Below are 14,145 nucleotides of genomic sequence, written 5' to 3' on the forward strand. Positions count from 1 at the left end.
CTCGTCTCTTGAAGAGGATGAATGTACTAGTACACGTTTGGGACTTGGTTGTCAAAATCGGGCACGGCGAGATCGTCGTTACCCATGCCGCTCATGGCGGTCCAACTATCGTTGAATATGTCGCCCCAGAAGTTCTGTTCGTCCTGAGCCGACTTCTCCAGATGCTTCCGTCCCTCCTCTTCGCCAAGGAGATCTGTCATGAAGCTTTCGAACACGCCAGGCGCCAAATCGTCGATCGACGGGACCATGTGGTCGTCGGACGCAAGCGAACTCTTCTGTTGTCTTTGGTACTTTCTCTGCGATGGTTGAAAATGTAATGTCAGTCATTACTCGCTTGGTCGTCTCTTGTCACGAACGCGCCCGTTGCCTCATCCTATGTCGTCAAGTGCACTGACCTTTCTGCCAACCTCCTCTTGTTCGAATTGCGGCACTGTGTGCTCAGCGGCACTGTCGCTCGGGGACATTCTCGTGCCGGCATCTTCACCGGCGCCCATGGCCTCGAGATCCACGCGCGTGTTCGCGAACAAGAAACGCTGATGCCTCTTCGACGAGGAGTTCGCCTCGTGAATGCTGACGTCGCACACGCGGCACAGAAACGCTCGATCCTCGTGACAGATCACGTAAACCGGGTTCATCTGGCACACATCACACGACAATTCATCCCTGCCGCCCGCCGGTCGAAGACCAACGCGCTGCATGGACCGTTCTCCTCGTTGTCTGTTTTGCCTGCGTGGGGTAAATCCATGTCAGTAACCGCGTCTGAGAGCTATCGTTCGTAATCTCTGGAAGATTTCTTCGTCTCGTCGGGTCGTCGACGCGATAGAGAATGCGCGTGCGGGCTCACTTGAAGAGTGATTTTATCCTCAAAATATTCACCCCTCGCGTCGCTCGTCGCGCGAGTGAACGCGGCGCGCCGTCTTTGAACACCCCCCTCGGGTGCCCCGCCGCGTTGCGCTCGGTCTCTCGTCGTACCTCGTGTCGCATCGAGCGCACACGCACGCGTGTGCCCCGGTAGTCGGTTGGACACGTACGACCGCGGCCGGTTGTTCGGCGCATGCGCCGCACATGACGTCCGGCATCGCGTGCGTCGTGTGTTTTTTGTGTGCAGAAGTGCGGCATGGGGCCCGACCTCGGCCGACTTCGGCGCGAGCGCTGCGTGCCGCTCAAAAATCGAGGTTTAGAATAAATCGAGCGTTTTGATTGGTCGAGAGCGGATCGGCGTAACCGTTCGTGACCGTGGGTTCGGATGGATGAGGAAAATGAAAATGGAGGGAGGGGTTTTTGTTCGATTGAATGGTGATTGGCGTTTTCTTCGTCCGTGTCTACGACTCTACCGCGGCGGCGTCGGCTGTCTCGGGCGCTCGGGTCTCACACTTGGCCAAGATCTCGGGAAATAACGCGCACACAACGGTCTCTAAGGCGACGAAACCGACGTGACGACAGCACACGGGACTCTGGAGCAGAGAGAAGACATCGTTGGCCGCTCTCGCGCTCGCTCGCGCGCCCATGATGGTTTTCACGTTTTGGTTGGAGAAGACGCCGAGGAGGGTCTGTCGGGCGGTATCGGCCTCGCACGCCAGTCTTTCGGGCGTGTCCGCTGGGTACGGAATCTCTGGCCAGACCACGCGACGAATCCAGGCAATCGTGCGAGCCATCGAGCGCGCGCTCCGGAACTCCTGGAAACGCTTTGATATCGATCGTTCGATGGAGAAGATGAACGCCACTGATTGGCGTACCAGTGAAACGAGCGCTCGCCTCATCATCGGCTTCGAGCGTAGGACGAAGACACACTCGAAGAGATCGAGGACGGGTCCTTGCAAACAGGACTCGATATCAGCGACAAACTCGTCAATGTCTTCAGAGCCCTCATTCGTATCCGAACCGCTCTCGCTCTCACTTGATGTCTTCGTCATCTGCTGGACTGATTTCTTCGTCGCAGTAGAAGCTGTTTCTTCGTACATGGACGATATACGCCTGTGCAACGGTGGCTTCTTTGCCAGCAAATTGCTCTTGTCTTCGTCTGTTGCGATCTCATTGACGCCATCCGTCGACTCTCCTACGGTGTACGACGTCACCATGGATGCCATCCCTTCCATCGCATCGCTCATCGTTTTCACCAGCTCGGGTGCTATCACGCTAGGCTTGTCCGGATCATAAATTCCAGGGCGAGCATCCATGAAAGAGAACACCTCAGCGCTCGCAGCGAGTTTCTCGTTCACCAACACGGCTCGTAGGTACGCATCGAGCGCTTTCCATCGGCTCTCTATGAACGCCCCACTCAAAGAAAGCTTTATCCAAGACTTGCTAGGAAATTCTAACGCGTTCACGGCAACTTTGTCCACTTCGCGAAGGCGTCTATGAAGAGTTTCAAAATTTCGAAACCTTCGTGGAACAACCCACATTTCATTTTCGTTCGTGGTCACGGTGACGAGGTACACTGCGTATGACGAGCTCCCCGACCCTACTATCTCTGCGCCCGTGACGCGAGCTGAGAGCTTGAAGTCGCTGTATAAACCACTCGGCATTGTATCTGAACTATTATCACTCGCAGAACGACTGTGCTGGGCCAACGCATTTGTCTCGACCCGCCGCTCGTTCTCGCCGCTTTCACTCACACACATGTCATTGTCCCCTCCTTTTTCCAATGCATCCTCCTTATAATCTACTACCGTTCCTGTTACGAACAAGATACCGCGATTCGCCCAGTGCGGTTTTGCAAAACCAAACAGTGGCCGGAGCAGCGAGACGACTAAGAGCTCTCGCACGAGAGGAACCGTGAGCGGTGACGCGAACTCCTTCTTCACGAGTATGTCGGCCATTACGGCCGTCAACACTCTAAAAGCGCTCGCCGTTTCGATTTCTCCGCTGACCGCTGGATGAAGCTCACCTTGTTTCTTCAGCACACACGCCAGGATATCCTCAGCGTCTTCGGGGCACAACTTCCTGAACTCTTCCTCACCTATCTCCGCTCGCGCCGAACGATACGCCTCCAAGCTCTGCGAAAACACATCCGGGATCTCGCGGAGGACCAAGGAGACCAAATCCATCTCACGTGCTCTGTTTGATAATCGCGCGAACGCTTCATCCAAAATTGCCCGCAACGCATTCGGAACGTCCGCATCGTCCGTCAGCGACTCGTACCAAAGCGATGTGACGTAATCAGCGATAATCTTCTCTCGCAACTCCACCCACGCGCTCCAAACCTCTGGAAAGCACCGCACGACGATCTCGACGTCCGGACCGTGCGTCCACGTTGACCCGCCCGTGCTCCTCTCCTTCTTGCTCCCGCGCCACCCGCTCCGTCGCCCGAGCTCTCTCTCCCGCGCCGTCGCGTGTTCGAGTACGCGCGCGATCACGGCTCCGATCACCGTCATCCCGATCGCAGCCGGCACGTTCGCAATCGTCGTGCTCGGCGTTCGAGCGAGCGCGCGAGCGAGCGCCAGGACCGTTACGCACGCGAGAAATGCCCTCGCGCAGTCCATTCGTCGCACCGATCGCTCGCAACGCGCGAGGAGCGCGCGCGCACGCTCTCCGGCTCGCTCGACGTGCGTCGTCATCGACGTCGACGCCGCGCGACGCGAACTCTCGAACGAGAACTCTCGGTGGAGGAACCAGACCTCGGCACTTTGAGACGCTCTGAGCGACGATGGCGTCGAACGCGAGCGCGGCGTCGGTGACGACGCAGGCGAAACTTGTGCGTCAACGCTCTCCGCGGCAATCAATCGATCGAGCGCGTCCTGAGCGCGTCCGTCGACCGTCGCGACGACGATTCGACGACGACCGTGTGAATCTGGCTCGACGACTGACGCCGCCCACTTTCTTCGCTCAAAGGTCTTACTCGGGGACATGGGAGCCGGGAAATCATCCTTAGTGCTTCGCTTCGTCAAGGGGCAGTTCCATGAGTACCAAGAGAGCACGATCGGCGCCGCTTTCCTCACGCAGACGGTGTGCGTGGACGATCGAACGATCAAGTTTGAAATCTGGGATACCGCAGGACAGGAGCGGTATCACTCGCTGGCGCCGATGTACTACCGAGGCGCGGCCGCGGCGATCATCGTGTACGACATTCAGAGCCAGTCGAGCTTCGCCAGGGCGAAGTCATGGGTGAGGGAGCTGCAAAAGCAAGGGAACGCGTCGCTCGTCATGGCGCTCGCCGGGAACAAGTGCGACATGGAGGAGAAACGCGAGGTCCAGGCGGAGGAAGCGGAGGCGTACGCCGCAGAAAACGGGTTGTTCTTCATGGAAACGTCGGCGAAGGCGGCGGTGAACGTCACGGAGCTGTTTCACGAGATCGCGGTAAAGCTGCCGAGAGCGCCAGCGCCGACGGCGCCGGGAGTTGTCTTGACAAACCAAAATCGCGCGCCGAAGAATAGTCAGTGCTGTTAGGGAGCGCGGGGAAGCGCGGAAAATCTTCGCGGTGCGATCGCTTAAGCACGATTCTGTTTGTAAATGTACATCAATCTCACATGCCTTCAGCAACGCTCTATGTTTCTCTATGTTTCTCCACCCGTCTTCTCCTGCCCAGTTTCGCCCAATTTCGCCTCAAGGGCGTCCACGAACTCCCTGTACACGTTCGCCTTACCCTTGACCACCTGTTCACCTCACGACGCGCGCTCGGTCAATCCCCGGGTTCTTAACGCGTCCGCTCTCGGTCGCTCTCGCGCCGCGTTCTCGTCGTTCGCACCTCGTTCGCCCTTCCCGCGGCCAAGATCTGATTGATCATGTACCCCATCGGTTTCTTCCCCTGATCCACCTCGCGCACGACGTCCACCGGGATCTCGATCGATCCCGAGGCGTCGCTCGCCTCTCGCAGCTTTGGGAGCGTCTTCATGAAATCCTCAACCTTTTCGATCACCCTGTCGTCGCTCGGCGCCCCGAGCTCTAAGATCTTCTCCAGCTGATGGAGCTCCCACACGGACTTCTCCAAGGCGTCGCCGAGCGGGGTGTTCGCCGCGGTCGGGGCCGACATCGCGGGACTCGAAGCGTCGCGTGGTGACGATCGATGCGAACCTCCTCGGGCGCGGGAGGAACGCGCGCGCGTCGTCACTGTGCGACGACGGACGTCGCGCGATGTCGCGACCCGAACCCGGGTCGCTTTGGCGCCAACACGTCCGAGCGTTCGACGCCGTTCGCAGGGAGATGCGAGAGGCGCGAGGGATCGCGGACGTCCCCTGGAGCTCGCTCAAGCGCTTGCTCGGTGTCTCGTGCGTGAGCGCGATTTACACGTCGTGGATCCTCTCCCCGGTGATGAGCGCGCTCGCGGTGTGGCGGTACGAGTGGTTGAGAGCGTACGTCGCGTGCTATCTCTTCGCGTCCTACGCGCTCGGCGTGGCGATGCCGATGAACGCGCTGCATCGGTTCTTCTGTTGGCTCGAGACGGGAGAGGAAAACGGGTGGCAGCTCGTCGTCGAGGACGACTGCGATGTGGACTGCTCGAAGAGGGCGTACTTGTTCACGGCGCATCCGCACGGGTTGTTCGCGTCGGGATGCGTCGGGAACGTCGTTTTGAGCGGACGCGCGCTCAAGAGGTTCCGGGCGAGACGGATTTGGTTCTTCATCAACGAGCTGTTAATCCGAGTGTTTCCGATCATCAAGGACGTGTTGTCGATGCTGGGATTCGTGCCGTGCACGGCGAAAATGATGAAGAAGGTGTTGGGAAGGGGCGAGACCGGATTGATCGTCGTCGGTGGGGTTCAGGAGGTTGTGTTGACTGGTAACGTCGACGAAGAGGAACTTTATCTAAAAAATTGTTTCGGCTTTGTCAAAGTGGCCATGCAGGCCGGGACGCCGCTCGTGCCCGTATACACATTCGGCGAATCGCTAGCCACCGGCCCGGACTGGGTACCGTTCAGAGAGCTGCGTAAACGGCTGAGCTACAAGTTTGTGTTCCCGTTTCGCTCGCTTGGCATAATCCATCGCTGGGGGCTCTGCTTTCCCAAGGCAAAGCTCACGACCGTGGTAGGCGCGCCGATTGAGGTGAAACAAAACCCAAATCCCACGCGCGAGGAAGTTGCGGCGGTGCATCAGCAGTATTGCGACGCACTGCTGGCGATGATTGAGCGAAACAAGGCCCGCGCGGGGTATCCGACGCAACGCACAAAGTTGGTGTAAAGTAGAGTAGCGGTAGCGGTAGCAGTAGCAGTTAGATTGAGCTTTTATCGTAGAAACTATTTTTAAATGTCTCTCGTCACTATTCGTGTACGACTCTATTCTCGCTGTCGCGGCGTGGACTTGATGATGTCATCGACGCGAATGATCATCTCAGCTGCTTCTGTGGCAGAAAGCAAAACTTGTTGCTTGACGCGGAAGCATTCGACGACACCACATTGTTGCATATCGCCAACCTCACCGGTCAAAACGTTCACCCCAGCTTTCTTGTCTCCCTCGGCGTGAGCGGCTCGCATTTGTGAGACGATATCCGCGCTATCTAAGCCAGCGTTGTCGCAGATAATGGTGGGAATCGCACGCAAAGCCTTTGCGAAGCATTCCATCGCCAGCGATCTCTTGCCCGGAGTCTTCGCGGCGAGCTCTTCCACAGCCTTGGACATGATCATCTCCGAGCATCCACCGCCGTAAATCACTCGGCTGTCCTTCACAGTCGAAGTCAACACGCACAGCGCGTCGTGCAAGGAGCGTTCCGCCTCGCCCAGGATGTGTTCAGACGCACCACGAAGCACGATCGTGCAAGCCTCGCCCTTCGCTACGCCGCTGAATCGGATTAAACGATCCTCACCTATCATGATCTCTTCGATCAAGTCGCAACCGCCGAGCTGCACGTCCTCCGGATTGTCGAACGTAGAGCAGATGTCGCCGCCCGTGACGAGCGCCAAGCGCTCGATACCATCGAAATCGGCGTGCTCGATCGCCGCCACGCCCGCTTCGGTAAATATTTGCTCCGGGTAGTTGTAAATCAACTGTCGGTTGATGAAGCAGTTGATGCCGTAGCCGATGATCTTTTCGCACTTGCGCTTCATCTTCTCCCTCTCCGCCTGCTCGATGTCCGCAACCTTGGCCATGGAATCGACTCGCACGCGCGCGCCGTAGATCTTAATCTTATCCGTATCCATGGGCGTGTTCGCGATCAAAATCTTCGCGTTCTCGATCCTCTTCGGCTGCCCAACACCGAAGCGCTTGTCCAAGATGAATCCTTCATCGAGGAATGAGTCCTTCAAGTTTCCTCCCGGCTTTTGAATGACCTGAATCATCTCCAAGTCGCCCGATCCCTTGAGCCTCAACACGGCGTCCACGGCCAATCGCGCAAAGTGTTCTTTGTCGTGCGTCAGAATCTTCGAGCTCAGCGTCGTCTTCGCGATGTTCATCAGGTCCTCCTCAAACTTTTCCTTGCTTCCGGCGTTGTCCCGCGCCGTCTCCTCCAGCGCCGCCTTCGCCGCCTCGCACGCCTCTCGAAACCCCTGAATAATCGTCATCGGGTGCACGTGCTGCGCCACCAACTGCTCCGCCTGTCTCAGCAATTCGCTCGCGAACACCACCACCGACGTCGTCCCGTCCCCGACTTCGTCGTCTTGCGCCTTTGAGATGTCCACCAAAACCTTCGCCGCCGGGTTATCGACGTATATCGACTTCAAGATCGTCGCTCCATCGTTCGTCACCGTCACCTGCCGTCCCTTTTGCACGCTCTGCAAAATCTTATCCATGCCTTTCGGCCCGAGCGTGGATTTCACCAAGTCACCGATCGCCATCGCGCCGACGAAGGATGCCAAGCGCGCGTGTTCACCCTTCTCTTCGCTCGCCGTCGCGCTCAGCACGCTCTCCGCGTTCCCCGCGTTCGCGCCCGACATGTTCGATCGCTCCCGCGCGTCTCGCGTCGACTCTCTCGCGCGCGCCGTCGCGTCGCGCGGTCAAGCGCGACGCGCGTTGACCACGCAGTCTCATGGCGGCCGTGTGGTGTCACACGCGGACCTTTTCACGACCCGTGAAAGTCTCATGGCGGCCGTGTGGTGTCACACGCGGCCCTTTTCACGACCCCGACCGTCGCCCTCGCGCGTCCGCTCGACCGACGCGCGCGCGACGAACGCGGGCGCGCGCGACGGACGCGGGCGCGCGCGAGGGCGTCGATCGATCGCGTTCGATTCATCGCGCGCGCGTGGGGGATCGCGCGCGACGTCACACGATCGCGGGGACGCGGTCCCGGTGACGACACGAATCGTCGTACCCCCGAGCGATGACGACGCGGCGGCGCGCGGCGCGGGGGGCGGCGACGATGGTGGCGTCGACGTCGGAGGGACGAATGGTGATGAGTGAGTTGGAAACTTTCGTGCGCGCGTGCGCGGAGGCGCTGGGGCGGAAGGATGGAGAGGTGGGCGCGCGCATCGCGGCGACGCTCGAGGCGAATTGGTTCAACACGCCGAGCGATTTGTTACGGCTGAGCGCGGAGGAGGCGAGGGCGATGGCGGTGCCGATGAAACTGGTGGATGAATTTAAGCGCGCACTGACGGGGACGAGGGCGGACGCGCGCGGGTTCGCGGCGAGCGCGGCGACGGTTGCGCGGGCGACGGACGACGTCGAGACGGAGGCGGAGACGAGCGTCGCGAGTGAAGCAGTGATCGAGCCCGTTTCGGCGATCGCGACGGAGACAATGGAGGCATCGCCGCTCTCCGCGTCCGCGAGCGATCGCTTGATGACGAAGATGCGCACAGGACTCAGCGCCGGGGTGACGCGCGTGACGCGCAGGCCTGTGTTGCCAAATTATCGCATACCTCTAGACGAATGCGGTGACAGATTGAAGAAAGAGTTCAAAGAATTGAGACGATTTTTGACGGTGCGCAGACTCGGTCCTCAGGAGGGGACGATCGCGGTCGTGACGTCGAAGAAGTACGAGGATGTCTTGCGCGGCGCGCTCGGTTGGTTATGCGCCGAACGCAGTTTAGATCAGTCAAAGGTCACGCTTCGCGACCTTTTCCCATCCGTCGATGCCGAGAGCGCCGATGCAGCTTTCGAATACGTCACTTGGCTCAATGACGAGCGACATACATCGGCGAATTACGAGTTGCTCGTCACGCGTTCATGCATCGCCGCCGTGAAATTTCTCTATGGAAATTTGAGCAAGGCGCAACCGGGAGAGGGCGAAGCGAAGCCTTATCACGATTTACCGATCATCAAGGAACTGCGACGAATGGCCAAGGACGCCAAGTCGCGAGCGGCCAAGGCACCGAGCGTGAGCGACGAACGACTGAAGTGGCTCGAGTGGGATGAATATCTCACCCTCGTGCAAAAGCTCAAGCTTGAGTGCTCGCCGAAGAATTATGCGGGATATAAGCGCTCGGCGAGCGCCGTCGCGTGGAGCGTTCAAAAGTATTTGATTTTTGGCATACTGTCGTGCGTTCCAGATCGTCAGCGGACTCTGCGTGAACTTCGCATTGGGAAGACACTCTTCAAGGAGGGCGACAAGTGGGTCATTCGACACGGTCCAAATGATTACAAGACTGGGAAGGATTACGGCGTTCGCCCGCCGCTAGTGATCTCACCGCATCTCTATTCAACTCTTGAGTGTTTCATCGAGACGCACAGAAGAGAGCTCAATCCGAAGCACGACTTTCTTTTCACCCGTAAGAACGGCGAACCGTTTGACGGTCAAGGCATTTACAGACTTTTCACCTCAGCATCGATGCGACTCACGGGCAAGCGCACGAATCCGCACTTGATTCGCGACATGGTCGTGACTCACTTGCGCGGTACAGATGCCTCCGAGCGACAGCTCGAGGCGCTCGCGATTTACATGGGTCACTCGCTCCAGATGCAAAAATCGACGTATGACAGACGCTCCGTTGAGCAGAAAGTCGCGCCAGCCGTCGACTTGCTTGACTCGCTCAACGCAAAGATGGCTCTCTAGAATCGCTATGTAACATTACATATCTATCGCTAGTCAATCTTCGGAGACCTCCAAAACCTGGTCCCCAATCCATCCTCGTCTGAAGAGGAGTCCGAAGCCGCCGGGTCTGACAAGGACATGCGCTTCTCCAAGTCGCGCATCCAAGTCCTTTCGCTCGTAAACCACTCGTGATTGCGGCTCTCGAAACACGTCGTATAACGAGGATCGTCATTCCACATGTATTCTCGACACACTGCGCACCTCACTCTGGGAAATGTCGATAACTCCAACCGTTTTGCGTCCTTCCAGTGTACCGGCGTCCGCGACACGGCATCCCGAAGCGCCCTCGACGTACACGCCGCCATCGACCGCGTTCGCATGTCGCATTGTCGCACGATATGGCTCAGCACATCCACTGGGAGATCTTCGAACTGCGTTGTCCAGATCTCTATCCCTCGTTTGCGCGACCGTGCGCCAGCGATGACTCGCTCCTTGAGCGCGGTATACAACTGTCTGAACCGTTCGCGCGGCAGCGCTCTCGCCGAAGTCTTCACCAAGCTCATCAACGCGATCGCCGGCGCCCACTTTCCAACGTCACCATCACTTCCGTACGTCACTATCGCTTCTTGAATCGCTCGCGCGATCTCCCGATTCGTCTGCTTCCCGTCTTGGTACGTTCCATCGAGGCTCAAGTGTCTGCGATGAGAACCAAGAAGAAATTCCAATTCTCTCATCGCCTGCGTCGCTCGCGCCCGATCGCTGTGCGTCAAGCTGTTCAGGATTTCGCGCTCGAGGAACGATCCATCGCCACCGAACGTATCGATCATGCCCCGGCGACTCGAGAGAACCTCATCGTGACGACGCGTCGAGCTCTGGAGTGCGCACTGTGCACGCAATCGGCTCGATGCGTCACCGTGCGACGCCGCAAAGATGATGAAAACACTGAGCGATGGCGTCGTCGACGCTCGGAGCGACACGGTGACCAAGCCGACCGCGAATATGCGCCGAGCGATGGCGGACGCGGTGGTCGGGGACGACGTCTTGGGCGACGACGCGACGGTGAAGGCGCTGGAGCGAGCGATGGCGAAGCGTTTCGGATTCGAGTCCGCGGTGTACACGCCGAGCGGGACGATGGCGAACTTACTCGCGGTCGCGACGCATTGCGACGAGCGTGGGAGCGAGTGCATTTGTGGGGATAAGTCGCACGTGCATCTGTACGAACAGGGTGGGATGTCATCGCTGATGGGGGTGCACTCAAGAACGTTGGCGAATCGAGACGATGGGACGATCGCAATCGAGGACATTAAGGGCGCGATTCGGGCCGTGGGAGACGATCACTTTCCGGTGACGAAGGTTGTTTGTCTGGAGAATACGCAGAATAAGTGCGGGGGGAAGGTTTTGAGTCGAGAGTACGTTCGCGAGGTGTCGGCGCTGTGCAAGTCGAGAGGGGTCAGGTTGCACATGGATGGCGCGCGAATTTGGAACGCAATCGTGTCGTCTGGCATCCCGACGGAAGAAATCCTCGAGGGATGTGACTCTGCGAGCGTGTGCCTGAGCAAAGCCATCGGGGCGCCGGTCGGAAGCGTGTTGCTCGGTGAAACCGAGTTCGTGCGAAAGGCGAAGCGTTTGCGCAAAGCGCTGGGAGGATCGATGCGACAAGTCGGTGTTTTAGCCGCCGCCGCGCTCGAAGCCATGACTGAAGTATTTCCCATGCTCAAGGATGATCATGCGCGGGCGCGAAAATTCGCGAGTGCGCTCACGGGGTTGAACGGATTGGAAGTCATGACGCCAGACTCAAACATGGTTTTCGTGCGCATCACCGCGCCGGGTGTCACCTGCGAAACATTCGTGGCTGAACTCGAGGATAATCACGGCATACTGGTGTTACCGACGAGTGCGGACACCATTCGCGTCGTGTTCCATCATCAAATCACGGACAGGGCCGTGGAGCGCCTCATCTCCGGCTTTCGTGAGAGCCTTAGTGAACTTGCGAGAGGCTCGCACGTGCTCGATAAGCTCATGTCACGAGTAGACGCACTTGAGACGTAATACGATGTAATAATGACTATGATGCAAGGAAATGTGAAAGAAAGAATATTTGCAAGGCTAAGGGAAGTATCGCGTCGGCGTCGGCTTGGGTTCTGCGTTCGACTTTGCCTTCGGCTTCCATTCGCACGCGCTCACGGACTCCTCAGCTTTCTTCTTCATACCCGGCTTCCATTCGCAGGCCGATCCCTCGGCAACGGCGCCGTGCGCAGCCTTGTGGGCGGCGCGGTGTTTGATTTGTGTCTCGAGTGCAACGCGAACGTTGTCGTCCAGCACGTGCGCCACTTTACACATTTTCAACAGCTCAGCTGGCTCATCCTCAATCGGTCTGTCGCGATCCGAAGCGACAACACAAATGAAACCGAAAGGCTCGGTTGCGCCCGCCTTACATCGAAGTTGATGTGTGTCACCGGGAGCAGTGTAGCCAACGTCACCATGAGCGAGATGATAGGATTCGAGTCCGAGCTGAATCTCACCCTCGCCTCGTAAGACGACCACTACGTGTTCGTGTTGATGGTGCTCGAGCGTCGTCCATCCGCCCGGGGCGACTTCAAAGTATCGCACGTGGAACACCGGACTCTCACCTCGCTTGCCGATAAGTTCGATTCTCGAGCACTCCTTAAAACTCGCCCCGTCCATCTTATACATCTCCTGCGGCACGCGCTCCCACTGGAATTCGCCCTTCTTCCTGTTGAGTACCTTGCTATGATTGCCCTCCAGTGGGCCCTGAGACGCGTGCTTTGACCCGTTGCCGTGATATCTATTCGACTCTACCTCCATTAGCTGCTTCACTAGCGTCGTTAGCTCCTCAACCTTAGACTCAAGCGCGCTGTTCTTCTCCTTGAGCGCGCTCATCTGCGCGACCGCCTCCGGATCGAGGCTGATGGTGTACGGCGTTGACGGCGGCGCCGATGGGTACGCATTGTGCGGAGTTGTCGGGTAGGGGCTCTGTGCGGTCGCACTCTCGTCGACGAGTCTCAACTTTGGCCGTAACCCAGTCATCGGTGTATAATTTCCGTTGTGATTGTACCTTGACGGTGTATAATGGCCATTTTCACTCGGCCCGTACGTGTCAGTACGGCCAGCCATGGAAAGAATGTGCCGCGCATTGGCGGTCAAATCCGAGCTGTGGCTGTAAAGCGAGCCGCCCACGAGGAGCAGCACGTCTTGACCGTACGTTTCCATCATGACTTTCACTTTATCTAGGGTCATACCGCCGCCGGGACTCGGCAAGATGCTCTCATGATGTCCCATCAATCGACGACAACCGCGCGCAATGTCCTTGCACTCGTCGATGCTGAAACCGAAGCGTCCGCCAAAGTTGGGAAAAATGGTGGCGTCCGCGCCCGCCAAGCGCGGAAGCAGCCCGAGTAAGACCTCGTGCGAGAATCCACGACACACATCTTCGGTCCCACCTCCCAACATCGCGCCGAGGATGGCGGGATGGGCGATGATGGGAAGACCAAAATCCGGATCCTCTGCCAACGCTCGCATGCTGTCTAAACCTGTGATACCTGGGATCATCAGCACCGCTCCCGCACCCGCCGCTTTGGCGAACTTGGCGCGCTGAACCACCAAATGCGCCGGAGCGTTGATGCACGGAGCGTAGATGCACTTCCGTCCAGTCTCCTCGTTCGCCCTCTTGACTGCCGCTGCGCACGCCCGAACGCGCTCCTCATACGGCGCGTAGCGCTGATTCGCCAAGCCGTGATCATCCTTGATGATATCGATCCCACCCTTTGCGAACGCATAAGCCATCTCCGCCAACTTATCACTCGGCGTTCCCATCGGCTTGAGCGCCGTCATCACTAGCGGTCCGCGCTCGACGCCGAGAAGCTTCCGCAACCCTTTGGCGCCGAACCGCGGCCCTCCGAACCCGCTCTGCATCTCTTCCGAAAACTCTACGTCTCGCACCATCACCCGCTCCTTAATGCTCGTGTTCCCAAATATAGCATTTATCAACTGCGTTAACTCTGCACCCGCGACATCGTCGGAGAACGCCACTCGCGCTCGATACCGTCCGCGCCAACCGAGCTCGCTCACCCGCGCCAACTCGAGCGTCTTCGCCACGACGTGCTCGTTGATCCACGTCCCCGGCGGCGCCAAAGCCTCCGGGAGCTCGATCGTCTGTTCCAAGCACAGCGCATCGACGATTCGCCGAGCCTCCAACTCGGTCTCCGCCTCGACGTCGTACGTGACGACAAAACGTCGAACTTTGTGAGCCGCCGACATGGATAGATTTCAACCCTCTGCGTCCCTTACCGCGCGTC

The 14,145-nt window shown here is 58.5% G+C and overlaps 10 protein-coding genes across 10 annotated transcripts; 4 read left to right on the forward strand and 6 right to left on the reverse strand.

The window, feature by feature from the left end:
* Positions 1 to 26: 26 nt before the first annotated feature.
* Positions 27 to 1,079, reverse strand: OT_ostta08g02550 (Zinc finger, B-box; the record flags this gene model as incomplete). Its single annotated transcript, XM_022983596.1, has 3 exons — positions 27 to 296; positions 396 to 726; positions 973 to 1,079. The coding sequence occupies 3 exons, from the start codon at positions 1,077 to 1,079 to the stop codon at positions 27 to 29; spliced, it is 708 nt and encodes a 235-aa protein (XP_022840999.1).
* Positions 1,080 to 1,322: 243 nt separating this feature from the next.
* On the reverse strand, positions 1,323 to 3,557 carry OT_ostta08g02560 (PX-associated, sorting nexin 13; the record flags this gene model as incomplete). The annotated part of the gene is made up of 1 exon (XM_022983597.1): positions 1,323 to 3,557. One exon carries the CDS (start codon positions 3,555 to 3,557, stop codon positions 1,323 to 1,325), a length of 2,235 nt encoding a protein of 744 aa, XP_022841000.1.
* An 89-nt stretch (positions 3,558 to 3,646) lies between these two features.
* Positions 3,647 to 4,386, forward strand: OT_ostta08g02570 (Small GTPase superfamily, Rho type; the record flags this gene model as incomplete). Its single annotated transcript, XM_003080775.2, has 2 exons — positions 3,647 to 3,694; positions 3,832 to 4,386. The coding sequence occupies 2 exons, from the start codon at positions 3,647 to 3,649 to the stop codon at positions 4,384 to 4,386; spliced, it is 603 nt and encodes a 200-aa protein (XP_003080823.1).
* Positions 4,387 to 4,493: 107 nt separating this feature from the next.
* OT_ostta08g02580 (Mediator complex, subunit Med10) lies at positions 4,494 to 4,969 on the reverse strand (the record flags this gene model as incomplete). Its single annotated transcript, XM_022983598.1, has 2 exons — positions 4,494 to 4,592; positions 4,685 to 4,969. The coding sequence occupies 2 exons, from the start codon at positions 4,967 to 4,969 to the stop codon at positions 4,494 to 4,496; spliced, it is 384 nt and encodes a 127-aa protein (XP_022841001.1).
* A 101-nt stretch (positions 4,970 to 5,070) lies between these two features.
* OT_ostta08g02590 (Diacylglycerol acyltransferase) lies at positions 5,071 to 6,111 on the forward strand (the record flags this gene model as incomplete). Its single annotated transcript, XM_022983599.1, has 1 exon — positions 5,071 to 6,111. One exon carries the CDS (start codon positions 5,071 to 5,073, stop codon positions 6,109 to 6,111), a length of 1,041 nt encoding a protein of 346 aa, XP_022841002.1.
* A 95-nt stretch (positions 6,112 to 6,206) lies between these two features.
* OT_ostta08g02600 (Chaperone tailless complex polypeptide 1 (TCP-1)) lies at positions 6,207 to 7,799 on the reverse strand (the record flags this gene model as incomplete). Its single annotated transcript, XM_003080778.2, has 1 exon — positions 6,207 to 7,799. The coding sequence occupies one exon, from the start codon at positions 7,797 to 7,799 to the stop codon at positions 6,207 to 6,209; it is 1,593 nt and encodes a 530-aa protein (XP_003080826.2).
* Positions 7,800 to 8,182: 383 nt separating this feature from the next.
* On the forward strand, positions 8,183 to 9,850 carry OT_ostta08g02610 (Integrase-like, catalytic core; the record flags this gene model as incomplete). The annotated part of the gene is made up of 1 exon (XM_003080779.2): positions 8,183 to 9,850. The coding sequence occupies one exon, from the start codon at positions 8,183 to 8,185 to the stop codon at positions 9,848 to 9,850; it is 1,668 nt and encodes a 555-aa protein (XP_003080827.2).
* A 29-nt stretch (positions 9,851 to 9,879) lies between these two features.
* Positions 9,880 to 10,656, reverse strand: OT_ostta08g02620 (F-box domain; the record flags this gene model as incomplete). The annotated part of the gene is made up of 1 exon (XM_003080780.2): positions 9,880 to 10,656. The coding sequence occupies one exon, from the start codon at positions 10,654 to 10,656 to the stop codon at positions 9,880 to 9,882; it is 777 nt and encodes a 258-aa protein (XP_003080828.2).
* A 103-nt stretch (positions 10,657 to 10,759) lies between these two features.
* Positions 10,760 to 11,878, forward strand: OT_ostta08g02630 (Aromatic amino acid beta-eliminating lyase/threonine aldolase; the record flags this gene model as incomplete). The annotated part of the gene is made up of 1 exon (XM_003080781.2): positions 10,760 to 11,878. One exon carries the CDS (start codon positions 10,760 to 10,762, stop codon positions 11,876 to 11,878), a length of 1,119 nt encoding a protein of 372 aa, XP_003080829.2.
* A 57-nt stretch (positions 11,879 to 11,935) lies between these two features.
* On the reverse strand, positions 11,936 to 14,107 carry OT_ostta08g02640 (RmlC-like jelly roll fold; the record flags this gene model as incomplete). The annotated part of the gene is made up of 1 exon (XM_022983600.1): positions 11,936 to 14,107. The coding sequence occupies one exon, from the start codon at positions 14,105 to 14,107 to the stop codon at positions 11,936 to 11,938; it is 2,172 nt and encodes a 723-aa protein (XP_022841003.1).
* Positions 14,108 to 14,145: the final 38 nt, after the last annotated feature.

The sequence above is a fragment of the Ostreococcus tauri genome, assembly GCF_000214015.3.
Source record: "Ostreococcus tauri WGS project CAID00000000 data, contig chromosome 08, whole genome shotgun sequence".
Classification (NCBI taxonomy): Eukaryota; Viridiplantae; Chlorophyta; class Mamiellophyceae; order Mamiellales; family Bathycoccaceae; genus Ostreococcus; species Ostreococcus tauri.